This window comes from Chelonoidis abingdonii, chromosome 1 (genome assembly GCF_003597395.2).
Source record: "Chelonoidis abingdonii isolate Lonesome George chromosome 1, CheloAbing_2.0, whole genome shotgun sequence".
Classification (NCBI taxonomy): domain Eukaryota; kingdom Metazoa; phylum Chordata; order Testudines; family Testudinidae; genus Chelonoidis; species Chelonoidis abingdonii.
Genome location: NC_133769.1, coordinates 31530093 through 31553579, shown reverse-complemented (window position 1 = coordinate 31553579; position 23487 = coordinate 31530093). Strand labels below are relative to the sequence as shown.

General features: G+C 40.2%; 1 protein-coding gene across 1 annotated transcript in view; it reads left to right on the top strand.

Moving 5' to 3' along the window:
- Positions 1-579: 579 nt before the first annotated feature.
- REDIC1 (regulator of DNA class I crossover intermediates 1) overlaps positions 580-23487 on the top strand; it is a 31697-nt gene continuing 8789 nt past the window's right edge. The window contains 10 exon segments of the mRNA XM_075073039.1: positions 580-602; positions 6804-6843; positions 9049-9187; positions 10042-10174; positions 12213-12279; positions 16255-16452; positions 17449-17582; positions 20722-21242; positions 21513-21585; positions 22333-22393. Of these exon segments, the coding sequence (XP_074929140.1) occupies positions 580-602; positions 6804-6843; positions 9049-9187; positions 10042-10174; positions 12213-12279; positions 16255-16452; positions 17449-17582; positions 20722-21242; positions 21513-21585; positions 22333-22393 (1389 nt within the window).

Sequence of the window (23487 nt, the reverse complement as noted above, 5' to 3'; positions counted from 1 at the left end):
AATATCAAACCTCTGTGACCAAATTCAACTCTGATATAAGACAACACATTTGCCATTAAAAGTTGGTTCAAACAGGGGCAACTTGGGGAAGCCTTTGGAGACCAGGGGCAGCTTGTGTGGAAGGAAAGCTGGTAGCTTGTTGCCAAGGTAAGGGACAGGACCCTGGAACAAACCCCCACCTCCACTCATTCTGCCCCATCACAGTAGTCGTCCCCTGTTCAGAGTCTGTGAGAAGGGGCCTCCTTCATTCTCTATCTCCTAAGCCTGTCACATTCCTGTCCTGCTGCTGCACCTGGCAGCTACCACTTCCTTTCTCCTGCTCCTCTCTGAGCAGTCCAAGCTGGCTGGCTGCCACTCTGCCAGCAAGGAGAGCACAGGAGAGGAAGAGGAGAGACAGGCTCCCTGCTCAGTGCCAGCAGTCCCACTGGTTGTGAGCCGTTATTACAGAAGAACCTCTGCTCAGTCCCAGCTGCAGCCGGTCCGCAGGCAGGCTGCCTTGGTGTGGGTGGTCATTTGCGAGAGTCACGCCTCATCACCCTCAGCGGCCCTCCAACCCCCCTGCACTCATTATCTCGGACAATGAACTGGGTTGGTGGCTCCCGGTGAGTGGCGCTCATCCAGGGCCTCGTTGTTAAGGCACAACCCACGCCCTGAGAGAGTGTGAGGCTTTGACCTCAATCCCAAAGCCTGCAGCCTGGAGCTGTTTGCGATGCGGCCTACACGCTTCCCCCACTCCCAGACTGGGCAGCCTGGAGCTGTGCGCACGCGCGCGCGCACACACACACGCGCGCACACACACACCAGCAGCAGCAGCGTAGGACTATGTGCAATGGGGCCTACACACTTCCTCAGACCAGACCGGCAGCATGGGGCTGTGCACAAAGGGGCCTACATGCTTCCCACACACACACTGGGCAGCATGGGACTGGATGCGCTGGGGCCTACACACTTCCCCAGCCTAGATGGGACAGTGTTGGGCTGTGCGCAATGGGGCCTAAGCATTCCCCCTGCCCAGACTGGGTAGCATGGTGCTGTACACCTCCTCACTTTCAAGTTTACACAGTCAGACTGTGTGAAGGGGCCTCCCTTTCTTGGTCTTCCCTCATTTGTGCTGTGCACAGGAGTCTCTTCCCAGGACTTGGTAAGGTGGGACGTTCAGAAATGGCTTCTCTGCACATACTTCCGTCCTTACTTTTTGTTTGGGCAGTGTGGGGCCCTATGTGAAACAGGACTGGACAGAGTGGGGCTGGGTGAAGGGGCCATAACAGAAAGTGTTGTTACTGCAGTGTCATCTGACCTGGATTTACTACACTTGTATGAATAAAATGTGTATGTTGTTAACTGGAACAGGTATTTTTTAACATTTGTTCAGCAGCATCATGATACTATCAGTACAGGAGGCTTCTCTACTAAATGTTAAGTTAGTTTCAGTCTATTATTACTTGTCTAAAGTTTTTAGTAGTATGACATGTTTAACTTTTGTACAGCAAAGATGCATGCATTAATAATTCACAGAAAATAATTTTGGATTGTATAGAACAGGAATTAGGGGTGCAAAATATTTATTAGGTCTTCTAGTCCTTTCTTCCACCTGCACAGGACTGATCTCTTCAGTATTTTGTCAAGCTATCTTCAGTTGTGATAGGAATTTCAGCATTATTGTGCTTTCTCTGAACACTGATCTACTAATTCAGACTACTACAAAGACTCTCAAAATCAATATTAGTAAATTCTCCCATTGTATCTCTTAGCTTAGGTCCTCCTCAGAAAGAAGAGAAGGGTAAAGCATCTTTGAATGGACTTTCTTTCCTTCCTTCACATTCCCATTATGCTTGAGAAGATTATCTACCACACCATTATAACTTTAGGGTAGAATTTTCAAGAAAGCCTAAACTCCCTTAGGCACCTTTAAAAACCCTAGCCTTACTTATTACTCTCAGTTTCCTTATCAGAAGGAGACAAAGATTTCTCACTTCAGAAGACTTTTCTTGTTTGAATAAAAAAGACAGTTAAATGGTTTTAAAAAAAAAAGTCTTCAGGTCTGAACCTGGCAAAGGGATTCTGTGGACAGGCAGAGGAGTCTGCCCACTTCAAGTCCCGATGGGGGCTTTGGTCACTAGCATAGGCTTAGTTTAATTATAGACATCTGATTCTTTTACCTCTAATATATGCCATAAGTTTTAAGTCATATACAGTTTTAACTGGCTCTTCTTTGCTGAGTGTTCATTGGCTGTTTGCCCGCAACCCTCCCCCCTCACTCTTCACCTGAGCTTCACTGCACACTTGGCCATCTTTGCCCCTGCCCTTCCCATTTGGCTTATATCCCCTCTTATTATTAATTAGTATTATCATAGCACCCCCGACCCCCCCACAAAAAGTGGAACATTTTGCCATCACATTGTTCACTCTGCTTGTGTGTTCTACCCCATGTCTGTCTTGTGTATTTAAATTGCAGCCTTTTTGGGGCAAAAGTCTTGTACTCTATCCGTACAGTGCCTAGCACATGGGGACCCCATTCTCTAAGGACTACTATAATGATTAATCATATGGTATTATGGAAGGATGAAGAGTAAAATCTGAGTGAGTTTGAGGGAAATCTCCCACCATTGTTTTAGCAAATTCAAAAGACATGATGCTGGCAGCCACAATACATTAGAGCGCCTTTCATTAGGAGCTCTGGGGGGGCTGCAGTGGTATTAAAGCAATGGTATGCAGTTTCCCTAAAATTGTCAGTGTGGACAAGGCCTAATTGGCTCACTCAGAGATTTGATGGTCCAAGACGCGATGTAAGTCTTCTGACTTCTTTTAAAATTTAAATGAAATTTAGAGGTGTTTTGTAACTTTACTTTTTGATTTTAGTTTCCAGGTCATTTTAACTTTATTGTTTTATATTTTTCAATTCTTAGCTGTAATAGAATCATGTTAATCAATTATCAACACATTTTGTTGCTCTCTCATTTTCTTGCAATTTGGAAACAGTTTCAAACTTGGTATTCTGCAACCTTTGAATTCTGAATTAACTACAACCTTTTATTCATATCTGCTACATTTCTAATCAAATTCAATGTCTTCACCGTCATATAAGCCAAATGTACATCTCAATTATGAGAAATTAAAAGGACACAAGCTCATCTTCTGATTAGAGAACTTTGAAAATAAAATGCATACAATTCAGTAGACCAAAGTTTAATTAGTGAGGAAACCTTCAGTGCCTTTTGCTCCCAGTAATGGTTCTAGAGACAAGATTGTCCATTCTCTTTCAACAGTGAAATCTGAAAGTTGAAAATGTGTATTTTCTATTATCCTAGCTATTTTTATATCAACTTCTGGGGAGGTGGATGAGAGACTACTGAGCTGTACAGAAACAGTAAAGTCACCACCAACAGGTTTATTAACCTTTGTATACCAAATGATTTTGAAAAAAAATTTTTTTATAAAAAGCACTCCACCATCTATTCGAAATTTAAAATTCAAAGGATTTCACCGGGCTTTTAAGGTTAGTCTTGCTAAACAATTCTGTAATCATCCTAACCATATATGGAGAATCAAACTAAAGTAATTCCAAATGCATAAGGAAACCTTTCTGTAAGATTCAAGTTGTTCAGCACTACATATGTGAGGGAAATTTCAGCTTGCTATAAACACTGACTTAAATGCTTGAGAGCACTACCCTGTGTATGTATATACATATATATCACAGAATATCTAGGAGGATAACATTCATTCTGAAAAATGTATATCCCTTGTGTATTGTTATGGTACCCGATATTGCTGTTAATTGCACGTCAGGATTCCAGTGGTAATTCTGGGACTTGCACCTTAGGCAGCAGAAAAATTGCCTTTGACTGGGGGCCCCACCTACTGCAACTACATATGATATATATTTATAAAGTGCTTATCAACACTCTGTATATTACACAAAAAGTTAAAATGTACAGTTCCATGGAGACATCCAGTCCTCACCTGGTAATTGCAGAAAAGAGACCTTCCTATTTCATATTCCTGTTCCCATAAGCATTTCCCACTTCAGCATACTGAGGCCTCTCAATCATCAACTGATCATCCCAAAATCATCCCTCTCCTGGATTCCTGTCCCATAATTATCACTTAGCCCTCCAGACAAAATATCAATTTTCCTCACAGCAATGTTGAGACAATGGGTTGGTTTTGTACTGTATCCTGAAATTAAGACTATGGTGAACCAGAGAGGAAAGTCAGCTCCTTACCAAAATGATCCTCTAGCAGCACCTGCCTCCATTTATATCAGGAAGAACTGGTTGCTCCAGTATCTCAGATGGTGTCAGCCGCCATGTTAAAAACAAGAAACAGAAGGTCCCTATCACAGGTCCACTCACTGCTAGAGCAGCATCTCCTCCCGGCTATTCTGGGGATTAGCTTGATCCAGGGCCGACACCTCCATCTGTCTTCTTATTCTCACTAGGCCCCCACTTGATCTTTGGGACTTTACGTATTTTTTCTTTGTGACTTAGCCCTCCAGACAGGTAGCTGTACAGTCCTTCCAGGCTATCAAAGTTCCACTGGTTCAGCTGTCTTCATCCACTTCCCACCCAAGACCAAGTCCTATGCCCCTTTCCCAGCAGCTGATGAGTGAGCACAGGTTCCCCTACTACGCAGGGTTCCCATCCAGGGACCCTATGTCCAGCAACTATAATCTGCTTGCTCCCAGCCACTATTGTTATTTCACTGGACTCCTTCCTAATTCTCTGCTCTATTTTCTGTCCTCCCATCCTCTTTGGGTTTACTAACCCAAATTCCCTCCTCCAAGGGGGTGCCTACTTAGCTCTGTAACCCCCAAACACATCTCCCAGAAAGTAAGTACAGGCTACTTCATCTACAGCCACCTTCTGGATGCAGCTTGCTGGCTTTATACCAACCTTTTCTACCCCTGCCCAGCTGGGCTCAATCATCAATCAGGCTTTCAAGCCCTGGCTCTCCTTCAGGTACATCTTATCAGGTTGATCAACCTGATTTAACCTGCTCTGCCTTGTGTGAGGGTGGACATCCAATCACAGTATCACAAGTGGATGGAGCCGAACCATTAGAGGTCTTTAAAGGTCAAAAAAAAAACACAACACTTTTAAAACTTCCAAGTAAATTGTAAATAAATGTATATGCTGTGCATAAGGGTAACCTTGAAATTCACCTAGAAGCTCCAGATAGCACTGAATATAATCACCTGTCATATGAGTGATGCAGGATGCTATGATCCCATAACATTTGTAATGGCTAACACCTTTACTTACGGTTTCAATTCAAAATGTGGGTTATAATCTTGGAAGCCTAGAATGATGAGGAATGTGAGCTATGATGAGGAACGTGATACTACTGTTGAGCTATGGCAGAAAAGGCAGAAAGAGGGCTGTTGAAAAAATGCAGGAATAAATATATTGTCAAAAATTTCTTGTATTATTCTAAGGATTTAAAAATAGATAATTACATAGCTGGCTAGTCACGTAGAGGTTTGGACTTTTAGGTGCACAATGTATTTAGTATAATAGAATCATAGAATATTAGGGTTGGAAGAGACCTCAGGAGGTCATCTAGTCCAACCCCCTGCTCAAAGCAGGACCAAATCCCCAAATCATCACAGCCAGCACTTTGTCAAGCCTGGCTTTAAAAACCTCTAATGAAGGAGATTCCACCACCTCCTTAGGTAACCTATTCCAGTGCTTCACCACCCTCCTAGTGAAAAAGTTTTTCCTAATATTCAACCTCCCTCACTGCAACTTGAGACCATTACTCCTTCTTCTATCATCTGCCACCACTGAGAACAGTCTAGATCCTTCCTCTTTAGAAACCCCTTTCAGGTAGTTGAAAGCAGCTATCAAATCCCCCCTCATTCTTCCTTCTGCAGACTAAACAACCCCAGTTCCCTCAGCCTCTCCTCATAAGTCATGTGCTCCAGCCCCCTAATCATTTTTCTTTCCCTCAGCTGGACTCTTCCAAATTTTTACACATCCTTCTTGTAGTGTGGTACCCAAAACTGGATACAGTACTCCAGATGAGGCCTCACCAATGCCGAATAGAGAGGAATGATCACGTCCCTGAATCTGTTGGCACTGTCCCTGCTTATACATCCCAAAATGCTGTTAGCCTTCTTGGCAACAAGGGCACACTGTTGACTCATATCCAGTTTCTTGTCCACTGTAACCCTTAGGTCCTTTTCTGCAGAACTGCTACCTAGCCATTTGGTCCCTAGTTTGTAGCAGTGCATGGGATTCTTCCATCCTAAGTGCAGGACTCTGCACTTGTCCTTGTTGAACCTCATCAAATTTCTTTTGGCCCAGTCCTCTAATTTGTCTAGGTCCCTCTGTATCCTATCCCTACTCTCCAGTGTATCTACCACTCCTCCCAGTTTAGTGTCATCTGCAAACTTGCTGAGGGTGCAGTCCACACCATCCTCCAGATCATTAATGAAGATATTGAACAAAACCGTCCCCAGGACTGACCGTTGGGGCACTCCACTTGATACCGGCTGCCAACTAGACATGGAGCCATTGATCACTACTCATTGTGATCACTAGCCCTGATTTAGAGACAATTGGCCAGATCCCCACCTGGTATAAACAGCCATGGCTCAAATTGACTAGAGCTATGCTGACTCACCAGCAGAGGACTGGCCCACTGTCTCATCCTCAGAGGCGACGGTTTATACATTTAGTTCTCAGTAGTATTACTAAGAATGACAGTCCTGCCTCCTCATGTCTCAACTTCAAACTACACTCTGCAAATAAATAATAATCCCTTTTTAAAGAACTAATTAGCTATTTGCCACCTTTCAGGAGCAGAATCATACTTAAACAGGAAAGGAGAAAGCAAAAGGTAAATTGTTATAGCTATTTGTAATTATTTTACATGACTAAAAATGTTTAACATTGATTTCACAAGCAGTTGAAGGGAGCTACAGTGCTGTGGGATTGGACTAGTGTGCGTACTTTCAGAGTAACTTCTCAGGGCAAAAATATATTGTCTAGGAGAGCTTTAAGCTGAATTCCTGATTTTTAATTATTATTTGTGTGTGTATTTCTATGCATAAAAGTCATGCAAAATTTAGTAATTTTTTACCCATTACAAACATATATAGATATGACTGCAGGAATAGCTTGCAGATTCACAGTCCTCAAATACTTGGTCATTTCAACAAATAGCTAATTACATATAGATGTACTCTTCCTGAGGCTAAACCTAAGAATGTTCAAGTACTTTTTTCTGGCTGCCAAAGTGCGCTGAATGGATCAAATTCTCCCTGATACAAGCAGAGGAAATGTCAAACTATAGGCAAGAAAGGAGAGAGGGAGGGCAGGTGGGTGCAACTATAATAAGAGCAGACATTCTCCTTTGGCAGGAGCTAGGAGCAGTGAGGCAAGGTTAGGTAGCCCAAGCAAGGGGCCTGGACACAGAATAGATTATGGAGACTAGCTTCCAAGCAGAGCCTTTCACCAAGCCATAGAGGAGGAGGAAAAGCAGGTTTGTAGGATGTAGCCAGTCCCAGAAGCAGACTCCCAGCAATGGGATGACCCTCTGGAGTCCCCTTGTTCTCTTCAAACACTCTCCCAATCCCTTGGACACACAAATAATATGGGACAGGTCATTAAGGGCTGATTGGGCTAATCAATAACATTACAAGTATGTAGTGTGCTCTAGCATTGTAGAGATGGTAGAAGCTGGCTGGAGGGGGTCCAGGAGCTGTTGGAGACGAATTTGATACAATACCAGTAAACAATGCATTTAATAAGTGTGGAGGTAATGGGAAGAAGATGTAGGGGGCTGTATCTGGATATGTGCTGATAAGGGACAAGCGTGGGATTTTGAGGGTAGAGGCATTCAGAAAATTCTTGTATTGTGACAGGGAAATAGATTGAGGAAGAGTGTGAGGGAGGGGATAAAAGTGGGAGATAAGGACGATTATGAGGCAGCATTAAGAACACTGAGGTAAATAAAAGGATTAGAAGAGGCAGATAGTAGGAATTGTGTTCACTTACGTCAGGGCTGAACTTGGCCCTTGTCTTCCTAATTGGAAGTAGCTTTATCAGAAGCATATGTGTATTTTGCAAAGACAAATATCATAACTTGAATTATTATTATACAATTGCTTATCCTGGGAAATATTTACCAAAAAGTTATATCTGAAATCTGTCAAATATCACATAGGAGCGGTTACTGGTCCAGTCCAAAATTATATTCCCATGAAAAGCATTGCAGCATTTTGTAACTTGGCACAGCGTGGAGTCTTTGATGTCCCTGTGGTGGCTAAAATGAACAAGTTATCACTGTTCTTATGTACTCATTCAGTATTATTTGCTGTATTTGATACTGATCATCTCAGGATGATTATTAATAATCTGTTCTTTTGCACAAAGCTTGTTCCGTGCATTTCTATGAACAGAATTCAAATGTTAAACTGACTAGTTTACATAATCCATAGACTTTAGAAGTGTTAACCAGATCTGCTTTAGACTATTGCCACATGAGGGCAGCTATGGGAGTTTCTTTTTTCTTTATTTCATAGGACTGTATATTCTGTGCCAAGGAAGGCTGTCTAAGAGAATGATAAGCTCTTTGCATCTTTGTGGATGGCCATGTGTATATAATCCTTGTTGATTTTCTTGCTGGTTTATAATGTGCATACACATTCTCAGCTCCTCAAATTATTGAAAAATAGAAGTTGTTTTTCTTCAAGGGAGTCTGACGCTTTAAAACTTTGTATGATTTTTTTAAAATTGTTAATAGGTAGGTGAAGGTTGAAACAGTGAAATTTCAGAGACTGAATTTTTCCATCAGAAGCACCATCATTCATTTAGCTTTAAAAAAAGAAATTCAGATAATATTTGTACAAGAAATAATCTTTTTAAAAGAGATGAAGGTGAATTTAAATGCTAGATTTGTGTATATAGCAAGTCAACCATGTGATTTTGTTATATTAAAGGCAATTGTGCAGCTAAATCATGAATATGCACCACAAATACTTCTGCGGTGCTCTGTAGTATATATCAAGCAGTTTATTGTTCTGTCTTTTGAAAACTATAGGAATTCTTTGAAAAGAAAAAGCTTAGATCAAAGATGAAGCTCCTAGGAGTATCATCACCCCCTAAAAGTTCAACAGTCAGTTTAGATCTCCTCAACCTGTATGTTGTAAATCAGATATCCACCAAGAAAGACTCTGCTGGTGAGTATAATATAGTAATAGACTTTACAATTGGAAGACCCATTTCCTGTAACCTATAACTGCTACTGCCTCATCTCTTCTGTACTCCCTTGTAAGACTGTAACTTGTGTCAACAATTCAATTTATCTTTAATCAAAATCTAAGTGAAACAACAACCGCACAAAAAAGGCAGAGGATAAAAGAGGAACCCAATAATCTTGGCTAGCAGCATAATGTCACCTTCAAGGCTGTGCACAGCTCTGCAGCTGGCTAAGTAGCTGCACTTGTTTCATCATACATCTCCATTTTTTTTTTTTGGTTCCTTGTGACCTTCTTGCTTAAACATTACATTTATATACTACTTCCACTTCCATGACTTCTTTCATGGAACATCCTATCACTCTGGAATACCCTATCACTACCTCCACATCAAGTGCTTCCTTCAAATCTCTCCTCAAAATCCACTTTTTTCACAGTTGTCCCACACTGATCTCTTCAATAACATCTCCACACCTCTTGAACCTTAACTGTTGTTCTGTATTGCATTTTTGTATGAATCAAACTGTAGACGCCTTGCCTTTCAATTTTTTTCTTGGGTTGTGGAAACACTTTAGCCTTCAGAAACTAAATGAGAAGTGTTATAGAGCCTTGCAGTGCTCAAAATCTGATGGATAAAAAAAGTGTATATTACAATGAACTGTAAAATAGAGTTGTTAATAAGCAGTTCAGATAGTGATAATGGAAAAGAAACAAAATATATGTATTTCATATTAATTATGTAGAGTGAAGGGTGGGTTCTGCGTTCTTATTAAAATTCAGAAATCTCAAATCTCTCTGTGACACAGATACTAACACTCTGAATGCTTTCATTACAGACAGAGTGAGAAAACCAGTCCATGTGGATCTGAACAAGGGGCTAAAAACTCCTACAAGGAGACAGAATATTGAACTTCCCATGTCACCACAACGTACATCATCTAAAATAGATCTAGATGACATCCAGAACAGGTACTTGAATAATTATGGACATTAGTCAAACATTAATGAATTTCAACAAAGATAAGAGCTTTATGATGCCATTTCTGTCTTCCTTTTGATTTATAAAAGATATATTCTAAAAGTGCCAATCCAAGCACCATCGCATAATTGAAAAATACAATCAGAACAAGAGTAAAACCAGCAACTTCCACAACCCCAACCAACCAACCAAAAAAAAAAAAATAGCCAGTCCCATAGATGCTTAATCCAAACTAACAGTCCTTATCATGCTCATCCCTCCCCCAAAGCCTGGCTAAATGGATAGAACATACTGCAGGACCTCCTGGTCAACAAAGTTGTGCTATTTCAGACCAAAGTGAAGGGACTGGGTCCCCCGGATGAGGACCCCTCACACAGAACATGCTGCCAACAGACCCCTCTCTTTTTTCAAACTGAGATCGAACACCTCTGCTGATTGGTGGTGTGGCACTATAACTCTGGGAGAGAAGCAGTCTCTCAAGCAGGTAATAGGTGCCAAGCCATTTCAGTCAAAACAAACACCTGAAATTCTACCTGCAATCTACCGACAGCCTTTGCAGATCCTAGGGCACTTGTATCATGTGCTCTCAGGAAGATACACTCCCTAAAAAGTGGGCTGCTGGATTCTGCAGCAGCTTCTGGTTTCATTTAAGATACGGCCCGATATGGAGCACACTGCAGTAGTCTAATGTTGACTTAACAAAGGCAGGGACCACAGTAGCAAGATCTGCGTCCAGAAGAAATTATTGCAATCTCTTAGCTGGAGCAAGATGGAAAATACTGTTGCTATGTGATTGTTTAACAGCAGATGGAAATCCAGCAACTCTTCAAATAAATACAGGCCCTACTTACCTAATAGGGGCCTGTTTCCTGGAAACCGTGACTCTGAAAAGGGTATAGAAGTCATAGATACAAACAGCTGAACATAAGCTGCCAGTGTGATGTTGTGGCAAAAAGCACTAATGCAATCATTGGATGTATAAACAGAAGAGTAGTAAATAGGAGTAGAGAGGTGAGGCCGATACTGGAATACAACATTCAGTTCTGGTGTCCACATTTTAAAGGGGATTTTGAAAAACTGGAAAGAGTGCAGAGAAGTGTTATACAGAATGTCAGACTAGATGATCTAATGGTCCCTTTTGCTTTAAAATCTCAGAATTTATGAACTGGCAGACATGCACCCTCCACAGAGGGACAGATACAATTCTCACTATATATTCTTGTTGCTTTCCCCAGCCTTCCACCACCACCTCAGCCTTATCCAGATTAAGTTCTAGCCAGCTAGGTCTCTTCCATCCCTCAGTCTCTTCTAGACATTGGACCACGTGCTCACCAGCACTGGCTATATTGGATAACATAAAAATATAGAGATAAGATGTTGTCATCTCCCCACCGCTCATGACTGATACCATGGGAAGAAGGCAGTTGGAGGACTAGTGGGTGATTGGGAGCCTAGGACTGTTCTGGATTTGAAGCAGGGAATCTGCTCTCGTGAGGAGAGATCTGTGTTGCCTGTGCTTGTAGCTGTCCTGTTACCCAGATAGTCCTGTCTTGCAAAGATCTTCTGAGGAAATGTAAACTATGAGTAGGAAAACAAATACAATATTTTAGGGTTGAAATAGTTTCACACCAGTGCTTTAAGTTGCAGTTAGATGGGTCATAAACATCCTTACCAATATAAAAGAAATGTATTTTTAACAAACTAAAAGTTGTAGATGAGGCCCTAGATTTTCAGAAATGACTAATGACTATTTCTTTACTCATGTAAGACGCTGCATGCAGTAGCTGTATCTAAGGAGCAGGCCACTGTATTCAAACATTATATTGAATCCTCAATCTTTCTGTGCCCAACTTGAGACATCTTAAAGGAGCCAGATTTTCAGATGAACCATGGTGGTTGCTCAGGACTCTTTGAAAATCAAGCCCTTTTAAGATATCTCAAGATAGGTACCCAAAATCATGAGTATCTTTTGAAAATTTTGGCCAAGAACTCTAAATCTCATAGATTTTTCTTATAATTTGTTACAAGAATACAACAACAAGTATTAGAGAACAGAAGAAAGCATCTCACAGACAAGATAAAATACCAACCTCAGGTAAGTTATATATACGTTTCTAACTTGATATCAGTTTTATAAACCAATGACCCTTAAATTGTTTTTTAAAACAATGCCTAATCTTACAGATTTTGATGTGAAGTGAAGCTTTCCTCTTTGAGACTATGCTGCATCATGACAATTATCTGCCAAATTATTCTAGGTGGTTTCAAAACACCCAAGAAGAACAGTCTCTGCTCCAAAGAGTTTACAGTAAGGACAAACAAGTACACAGAAGTCAGGGGAAAGGGAATGGGAACAACAAAAAGCAAACTATGTAAAATGCACATAAAGTCAGTTTGTTTCACTATGAGCAACATGGCAGAAATGAATCTTTAAATATGGACAGAGTATGGGCTGTGAGGATGAATTCAGAGGAGGTACCACACATAGCAGGTCACGTGGAAGAAGACACAGAGGTCACTGTAAGCAGCTGAGAAATTGACAGACAAAGTTGGAAGCACTGGCAGAGCCCAGGGAATGGGAGGCAACTTGACAATGGAAGATAAATAGGGAAAGGGCAGGGTTATAGAAATCAAAATCTCTCCTCAAATCTGGCCCTCAAATCTTGTCTCCCAAAACACTTTGAAACAAATTTTGCTTCCACTAGACTTGTTCAACTTGATGGGGTTGTAGAGGTATAACTGAGAAGAGAATTTGTCCCTGAAAAATCCATTACAAGCATTTCCAAAAGTATATTGAATTTAGGGTAGATGTCATTAATCTATCATAAACAAATCTGTGCAGTCTTTAAAGGCATTTGCCAAAAAGATGAGAGATCAGGGGGGAATCTCGCACACCACCTCGTCTTTTAATGGATGCCACTGGATAATGTTAATAGACTAATTTAGCCTCACTTTTACTTTCATCATTTTATATAGTTATGGGAAAAATCATTATTTTTTAAGATCCAGTAATTATTTCTTCTGTTGTAGTGTAAAATAATTAAGTTTCCATATGAGGTTAGGCTCTGGCCTAGCAATTAAGCTTTTTTGCAGTTGTCAGGTTTGGAGGTGCTGAATGTTTCTGTGTAGTCAGATTAAGATTCAAACCAATAAGCCTGCTCAGTTTCATCAATTCAGTGGGTCTTTTTTAGGAGCAAAGTATTACTTGGCATGAGTTAGAGTGGCAAAATCTGTTTTATAGTGTAGTGGGCCATCAGTAATGTTCACATATGGACTCTTCATTAGGCCCAGATTCAGGAAAGGGCATGCTTTCATCCACCCCACTCAGAATAGGACTTAATTATAGGTTTAAGGTTAAGACCATACCTAAATCCCATTGAAGTCAGTGGGACTTAAGCACAAGCTTAAGTGCTTTCCTGAGAAGAGGTGCTATCCTGAATTGGGGTCATGAAGAGGAAATTCTGTATGCTCCACTAAAGGGAGTGGGCTCTCTTAAACCTGTTTCCAGTCAGCCACAGACAACCTTTGGTGACATGTAGAACTATAGATTAAAAATGTAAGGCTGAATTCTGTTTTCATATGTAAGTGCAGCACCTATTTTACCTGTGCATCAGTGAGGAAAATTAGACTATTTGCGTACAGGCATCCTGATTTCCAGCCAGAGTTTTGAATGTAATACAGAGTGTTGACTTGATTACTTTTTGAGCTTAATTAACTTTACTAGTGGAAAATCATTTAAGAATATAGAGAGGATTTTTTTTAGCCTTTCTGAATCTTACCCAAGAGAAGTGGGGAGGATAAAATATGTCGTCACCAACTCATGGATATTTTAAAGGAGTTCCATAGTTAAAACATGGTTTGTTTGCCTTCTTTTAGATCAGAGGTTCTCAAACTGGGGGTCGGGACCCCTCAGGGGGTTGTGAGGTTATGACCTGGGGGGTCATGAGCTGTCAGCCTCCACCCCAAACCCTGCTTCACCTCCAGCATTTATAATAGTGTTAAATATTTTTAAAGTGTTTATAAGGGTGGGGGGGGCCGTCGCACTCAGACTTGCTGTGTGAAAGGGGTCACCACTACAGAAGTTTGAGAATCACTGTTTTAGGTGGTCCAAATGAGGTGATAACCATGGTTTAGCAACTTGCAAACCCATGTACTGATGAGTGCAGCTGAGTAGGAGGTGGCAGGATAGCTTTATTATCCACAGGAGGCTCACTGCTAGAAGATGCCTGTGAAAGAAGCTGAATCAGCACTTCTCCAGAAGGCCTAGCCCTACCTCAACCCACTTTTGCAGCTTTGCTGGCCCACTACCAGGCTCCTTGGTGTAGCAGTGATTGCTGGCAATTCATAACACTGCATACTTTAGACTGTCAACAACTGAGAGCCTGGGTTGTGTCAAAGAATCCATTAAGTGAATCAGGCCTATAGGTGAGACCATTAGGACTTGTGCTCCACTCAATTAGGCCCTTTCTCTCTGTCTAGGCTAACCAAACCATATTGTCCCCATTGTGTCACAATAAAGCTCAACCATCATTTTTGCTTTGGTAGCATGAGCTTAGGGCCTTAGAATGCAGATACTGAAATATTAGATCTGTGCAAATGTTACACTTAGATCTATGCAAATGTTACACTTTTTGTGAAAAGCATCCTTTGAATAAAGTTATCAACTGCTCAGATGCAGCTACTAAACACAAATTTTTCTATGAATAAAGAGATAAAATCTCTCTAGACCTAGCAATTAAGCCAAGTTCTCTACTGACATAATCCACGGATCGCAGTGCAGTTATGCTGGTGGAGAGTTTGATCCACTGTTCCTAAAGTCATGCAGTTGGGCCAAGTTTTTTAGACAGAGTAAGAAAGAGAGACCTATTTGTAGGATTAAATCCTTTGTTTGAGCAAAGGAGAATTACTTGGTTTAGGTAGGTGTTTGGCTATGAACATGTATTTTATAAAGATCTTTCCTAGACATTACTTTAGTAAAACTCTTCCACTACACTTGTATCCCTCATACTGTTGGAGAGAGAGAGGCCATCATTTTAGGTTGGTATAGAATGTCCAGAACTCATGGGGGCAGACTGTCATCTGGGCCTCTACCTGACTTCCACTTGCATGTACAGATCTGTGTAAAGTGATGAGATAGCAAGTATGAAAAATCAGGACGAGCGGGGGTGGGGGGGTGTTAATAGGAGCTCATATTAAAAAAAAGCTGCAAATAGCGGGACTCTCCTAACATCGGGACATCTGGTCATCCTAGATCTGTGCCTGCTCTTTATATGTGCAAATACTTGCTAACACGGTGCACGTACAGGTGTCAGGCTGTTTTGAAAAGTGTGCACCAGCATTTGCACCTGCATGCTTGTTTGCATCCAAAAATGGAGACACTGGGTTAAAAAACTATTAAAAATAAATAATTGCACTGGGTGAAATTTATCCATCCCCCACAAAGCCTGAAAAAGTGGGATTTGTACAAAGTACTAAGCAGAGAGAGTGGGTCTGAAGATTCACATTCTCTAGCCTTTGGCAAGCCATCTGATTGCAAATGCAAATGCATTGTCCATTAGTTTGAACAGAAGACCTTGACACTACGTGCTCTTTACGCTGGGTGTTAAGGCCACCAGGATCTGTGTAGTTGCAGATCCCATGGCACTTCACCCAGTCTGCTTCCAAATCTCCTCTATATGCCGACCGGCTTGGGCCAATATGGCACCCTCCATCCCACAAGACAGCTCTCTAGACTAGAGAGAAAAATATTCTATTTTGTTAATTTAAGCCTCAACTCAGCAAAGAATTTAACTACATGTTTTAAGTTAAATACATGTTTAAATCCATCTCCATTTATCATAGCACTTAGGCACATGCGTAAAGTTAGGCGTGTGCAGAAGTGCACTGCTGAAACAGGGCATTGGCAGAATTCTTTTTCTTCAAGAAAAAGTTTATATATGGATAGGTTTAAATTTTTCTTATAGTAGATATATGTGTAATATATTCTGTAAAATATAGAATTTTACTGAAAGTGTAACGTTAAGCCAAAATATTTTTAGATAAATAAAATGTCTGTTGTGCTTTACTTAAGTTATCACAAGTTATGGAATCAACTTGCGCTAGTCTTGAACATCTGAACAATCTAGCAGCAGACTGTAATTCCTATCCAGTGTCCTCTTCAGTTTCCTGGTCTTCTAATTACAAACAATCTCCAGAACAAAATTTCAGAATGAACCTAGCACGCAGTCCTTGGAAAGTGGTCTACGAAGAGGAGAAGCAGAGCAAACAGGTTTGATATGTTGTCATTCCAGAGGAATTATAGTAAATAATTTTTTTTCTTTTGGGATGGGTCTAGTGAAATGGCAGAAGATTTCTTGCTGATTGGTGCAACCTACATTTAGAGTGACATTATTTTTTTTAAAAAATTGGTTGGTTTGAAAATAAGCCCAGCTTGATTTTTATGAATATGCAGAACTTTCTCTGAATTCTTACTCATGAATACATAACAATAGTGTAAAGATTAAGCAAGCTCTATGGCAGGGGTGGCCAACCTGAGCCAGAGAAGGAGCCAGAATTTATCAATGTACATTACCAAAGAGCCACAGTAATACATCAGCAACCCCCTATGAGCTCCCCCATCCCTGCTCCCAGTACCTCCGACCCACTGGCAGCCCTGCCCATCAGCGCTTCCCCCTCCCTCCCTTCCCACACCTCCCAATCAGCTGTTTTGTGGTGTGCAGGAGGCTCTGAGGGGAAGGATGGAGGAGTGAGGGCATGGCAGGCTCAAGCAGGGCTGGCTCTAGCCATTTCGCCGCCCCAAGCATGGCAGCACGCCACGGGGGGGTGCTCTGCTGCTCGCCGGTCCCGCGGCTCCGGTGGATTTCCGGCAGGCGTTAAATTCTGTTAGTGATGCCATCTTAATGCAAGTTCAGGAAGTCAGAACTTTGTAGTTCTGATGGCATTGGATGCTAGATGGACATTTGAAGGCCTTCTGTTTGCAAGCTGGCTGACACTTCTGTGAATAAGACAAGTGAGATTTGGCCTGTTACATAGAGCAATACAATGAATGTTTTCCTCCATAATGAATTTATGGAAATAAATAGCATTATTCTACTTTTTCAACTGTATTAGACTAAAATCTTGTTTTTCCCCATAGAGATAGAAAGAACATTGTCTTGTTGAATTTTATTGTAAAAAATTCAAAAGAATCACAATAGTTATATAATGTGAAATGTCATTTTAAATATTAAAATTTAACTATTCTCTGTATTTAATATTTTGGCAGTTTCTACCATTTTCTCAGCCAGGAAATATTCTCTCTCAAGACCCTGGGTTTTCAAAATCCCAAAACAGGTAATGCATTTTCAGCAAGTCCAATACAGCAGGCCCATTGGGAACATTGTTTAAGAAACTGAATAGGTAGGCAGAGATTTTGCTTTTTTTTTTTTTTAAATGACAGTCACATTTAAAAATAAGAAAGGACTTTCAAGACTCATTATCTGATTAGTTTTTATTGTACTTCAATGCCTTTGAAAATTTTGGGATGAAATGTAAATGACAAAAGTACCAGATTACTTACAAATTACTGAAATTAATCAAAATGTTACTTTAATTCAATATCCTAGATTCAATTGTTCATTTTCTCACTTCATTATTCAGTAGTGTCACTGAATTCCTCCATTACGCATGTAATTTGCAGAACAAACAAAAGCATGCACTTGCCTCCTGGAGGTTAAATAATTCTTCTAGTTTCCTTTTCTAATTAAGAATATTTTTTTCATGAAATCATTCCCTTTTCACAAAGGAGAAATAGAAATAAAATATATTTTGAAAAATGTGCCGATAAGAGAAAAACTTTACCTATTAACTGACTGCTTAGGGTCATAAACAGTTTATAATAAATATCTTATTTCAAGTTTGTTCCAGGGGTTCTCTGCATGTCTCTTGAGCTCCTAAGGACTCTAATTTTCCTCCCAGTTTATTCCTTCACTTGATTTCAAGTTCCTGATCCACCATATGACTGAAGAGGGCAAGACAGAATGCCTTCTGAAATCCATCATCATGTTCCAACACTGACTAGAGTGATTGGGGAAGCACAGTCTATTTGCTTATCCCTACAAGAAAGGGACTGTGGATTTCTCACTTGGTGGCAGGCAGCACTAGCTACAGGAACACTGGACTGATGCACTAACTTTAACCTTGGTCACCATACATTTAACTTCTCTTTGCTTCTCACCTCTCCCAGCTTTTCCCCAGCTTTCTAAAATGCAGATGATTGAAGTCCTCTTCCTGTTCTCTCTCTCTGACCACATCATGCCCATCCTTGAATCCCTTCATTAACTTCCTGGCCCTCATTGCATCACATTCAAAGCCCTACATAATCTTGCCTCACCTACATTTCCGTTTTCATTTCCTCATGCCCCTTCATTACTGTGCTTTTTTCAATCCTCTCTTCTTACTGTTCCCCCTTTGTCTCCTTCTCCCCCTCAAAGATTCCACCTTAAGCTTGGAACACTTTCCTCCTCTTTGCTGAAGAAATGCTTCTCTTAGTCCTTCATATCTTCCCTCTTCCATACTTGATTCTCTTCATCTATAATCCCTACAACCTCTTATCTGAACTGTTGTCCCACATCTTATCTTGCCTTTGACTGCCAGTTGTTCAAGATAGGGATTGTGTTTTTCATTGTTTGTAAGGTACAGTGAAAACTTGGGGCATTATAGGAGTTTTTAAAAATAACAATTTAGAGTATTTGCATTTTTTTATTAAGCAGTAACCAAAAAATTGGATGTAATGTACAAATGCCAGATGGCTATGACTCTAAATAGTAGTAGACTAGGTCATAGATTAGCACTTATTTTTACTTAGCATTAAATAGTGTCACTTGGCGGTGTTATAATACTCACAGGTTAGCTTTGGCCAACACTACTGAAGGCCATTTCAGAAACAGCATGGTATTACTGATACCACTTGAGGGAAAGAAAGACCAGGAGACAGGACAAACATGGGAAAATGAAATGAGAGGAGACCAATTAGGAGCTTCAGGGAAGGTAAAACAGCAGAATAAGGGTAGTTAAAAGAAGCTGAGGATGGCAAACAGTAGCTGGAAGGAGAGCAGAAGCACAAGAGCAGAGCCCCTGCATTCTGTGTTGCTTCAGTTCTGTTACATTCTTATAGAGATGTGTCATAGGTTTCTGCAGATAACATTTTCCCCTCCTCTCATGTAGTTAATCCCTCAAAATTTAAATGTTTGCCAGTTTTTACATAAGCAGAGGACACTGCTTTCACCTAAGAATCATTTTGGGTCTTTGTCCAGTTTCTAGTATTTCCTAACAGACACTCCAAAACTTTTGCCATGGTATGCAACACTGTGGCATTTCTCTTTCTGTGGCTGTCATGCAGTTGTGCCCTGCACTGGTGACAGGACTCAAGGATGAAGTATCAGCCATTGATTTGCACTCGCTTGCTTTTGTCAGTTCTCAGAGCATTAATGTGGATTTGTACTAAGATACCTCTGTATTTCTGTTCAAAAACTATGCTGCACACGAGCACATGATGTATCCTTCCTTACTGTACATGGACATGTGCTATATGCATGATTTTTTTTTTCCAAAGGGCTCTTCACTTGGTCAAAATCAAAAACAATTTTCACCAGAACACACCAACGCACTTCTCTCCAGTAAGGGATTTTTCCAGATGTTTAAGTTGTGTGGTGTTCAGAAAAAAAGACTTGTGCACTCAAAAACAGTTAAACTTATTTACTTAGACTCTTGAAAAAGTTATCCTGCAGGCAGGATCCAACACTGGAAAGTTTTAGTTTGAAAGATGATAATTTCATTAAGGTTCAAGTGAGCTTAGAATGGAAATATTTATGCAGCCTTAATTATAGTGGTCATTAATGTCACTGAGGCTGTACTATGAGCAAAAGAAAATGTGTGTTTGGTCCCATCACTACTTTATTAAAAAATTCTGTGCCAAATGTAAATCAGTGCCACTAGATACAGATGAAATTTCCCTCTGTCCACAGAGCTTGCACAAGGCCTATTCACCACTTAAGAACAGTGACTTAAGTGACATAAAGACTTTGCATGGGCCTTCTGTACAGAAGGGAATTGTATGCTACAAGAACAAACCACCTTTTAAAAACCCTAAAGAAGATTGTCTTGCATTTGGATGTTGTGCACAGTCCAGTGTCTAATTCAGATGAGTGAAGCAGTAGCGACGTACAGTGGTTGATTTGGTTATTCACAGCTCTTTGTGCAAGAGGATACATCTCAGGTCCCCTGTTATGCCCAGAGGTGGCATGAAGCCGAATTATAATTCTCTTTAAAGCTGCAGGTCTAGGTTCTAAGCTTTTTGCCTTACTATAAAACCACATCTACAATACTGGAGAATTTATCCATTAAAAGAACATACATTTTTGATAGAAGTAAGTATGGAGCGCATAAAGAGTAAAGGTTTTTTGAGATTCTTAACTTAAAATTGGTAATTTAATGTTTAAGCATTTAGTGTTTTGCTTACTTTTGAACTGAGCAGGCTTTTTCTCTTTTTTCCTCAAAGTCCAGACTATATAAACTCTGTTGGTAATACTCCAGCTTTAATTACCGGTAAAGATTCTGGAAGCAACAACAGAATAAAAGAGCCATTATTTGGTATTGTGAACGAAACATCAGCAAATGACACTCACGATGCAAATGGTCTCGCATTGTCTGAAGATGAGAGACCACTGATTCATGATATTTCTTCCATGGAATATTGTGGTCCTTTTGTTAACCAAGCCAGTATCAGCCAGTTATTTACAGATCCAGATGATATGAATGAAATATCCAACAGATGTAGCCCTTATAATAGAGAAACTTATAACATGACTAAATGTACTGAAAGGTATACTGTAGACAGATGCCTTAAACGGATTTTCACTGTTCCAGAGCAGACTTTATTTAAAAGTAAGAATATTTCAAGTGCAAGCCATAAAGAAAATAAACAGCCTAATAAAAGTCACTTGAAAGAATACCCTGATGGACATTATTACATTATATCTTCTGAAAACCAAGAAAATCCTTCAAAATATGAAAGAACAGGTAAGTATAAGTGATGCAAGGAAGTAAAATACTATGCTTCCATCTTTTTGGCATTGTTTTAGTGAGCCACATGATTTGTATGTCATAGTGAGAAAGATATTATGAAACTAGGCCCTCCAGTATTTTTGTTTCAGGTGAAATTATATAATGGTAATCATCTTGTGAGCTAATATGTCATTTAATAGTAATTTCTGATAAAAATTGTTGTGGAATCATTTGTTTTAATTCAAAATTGTATTTTAAATTCAAGGCTTAATTTTTGTCTTTAAGGAGCATTTACAAATCACAATAATCACAAGATTAACTTAGAAGAAAAAATGCAGAATTACTCAGCAATGAATAAGTAAGTTTCATAAGCAATTGTTAAATTAAAAGGTGATATCTGTATATGATAGACTTGATGGGCAAAATCCTGGCTTTACTGCAGACAGTGGCAAAATTCCAATTGACTTCAGCGGGTCCACAGTTTCACCCACTGAGTATAAGAACATGAAAATTTCTTTAAGATTAGCTTTGCAGCCCATAAGTCTGCAAATATTTAATATACAAGATATTTCTGAACATGCACCATCCTCTACTGTATAAAATGAGTATTTAGATTGTGCCTTTCATACTCAAACTAATGCAAAGCGCTTTAAGTCTATTTAAGTTAAATAGACAGTGTGACAATATTTTTAAAGAAAACAGCCATTATTGGCATTATTGAGCAGATCCATCAGTTACCTTAAGGTTGCTCAAGTACCCAATGTTACAGTCTTTCCTCTGGAACTATCTTTTCATTTTACAAAGTGGCATTGTCTTCAGTAATCTTTAATAGCATACTGTTTCACAGAAATTGTTTATAAAATCAAGTTCTTTGTATTATATCTTGAGAATTTTAAAAAATATATAACTTTAACAAATTGTAATAGTGGAATGCATTTTGTAATTAGAGCAGTGCCATGAGCTTACAAATAGCAGTATTGCAATGTTTTATGAACATAATCAAAGTGGACTGTAAGATTAGTAGTAATATTTTTCATTTGAGGAGTAAATAGATTCTTAAAACCACAGTATGAATCTCTTACCTTATTTTGTTTTTATTCCTTGGTGACAGTGCTCCTCTGGAACAATTCACTTGTAAGTGCTCACAAGTCTTTGGATTTGAAAAGGTAAAACAGTTTTACTTCACTTTTGCTTAAGGAGGCAAATATACTTTTGTGCTATATACTATAAAATGTTGGTGCCAGACACTTTGGCTCAGATTCTTTGCTGCACCTCCAGAAAGCAGCAGACAGCTACTGTTGCAGGGGTGGGTATAGTGTGAGAGGTTGCCACATACCACTCTCTGCTCTATAGCTGTGTGCATTTAATAGCTATATAGATAAAGGGTCAGTACATGGCATTCAAAAATACATAGACTTGTTCAGGGTTTGTAGGCCCAAAAGTACTTGTGCACCTCAATGGCTTCCTCTGTGTTGTTCTTTACATGGAGCTCTTAACATTCACCACTTGATCCAAAATATGATGCAAGAATACAGCAACTCTATGGGAAAGGGGTTCCTGGCCCCTGGTACCTCTCAGCACCAGAACCAGGGCAGCCAGGGGTCCATGGCTCCCCCACTTTTTAACAAAAATAAACACAAAATTCATGTCTCCTTCAGAAAACCCCTCCCTCCCCCCAGCAGAATAATAGATTCTGCTGGGGAGATGCTGCAATTACATTTTTCGCCCACCAGGAGCTACTGCAGCATCACAAGATGGGGAACTGACTCACCACTGGAGCAGCCACCGGCAGCGATGGAAGAGCACTTTTGCCTGGTGTACCCCTCCCCACCCCACCCACACGTCTACAAAGGTTCTGGCACGCTAGCCTCTCAGACCTGGTCTACACTATGCATTTAAACTGATTTTAGCAGCGTTAAACCAATTTAACGCTGCACCCGTCCACACAACGAGGCCCTTTATATCGCTATAAAGGGCTTTTTAAACCGGTTTCTGTACTCCTCCCCGACCAGAGGAGTAGCACTGAAATCGATATTACCATATCAGCTTTGGGTTAGTGTGGTCACAAATCGACGGTATGAACCTCCGGGTGGTATCTCACAGTGCACCACTGTGACCGCTCTGGACAGCAATCTGAACTCGGATGCACTGGCCAGGTAGACAGGAAAAGCCCCACGAACTTTTAAATTTCATTTCCTGTTTGCCCAGCATGGAGCTCTGATCAGCACGGATGGCCATGCAGTCCCAAATCCAAAAAGAG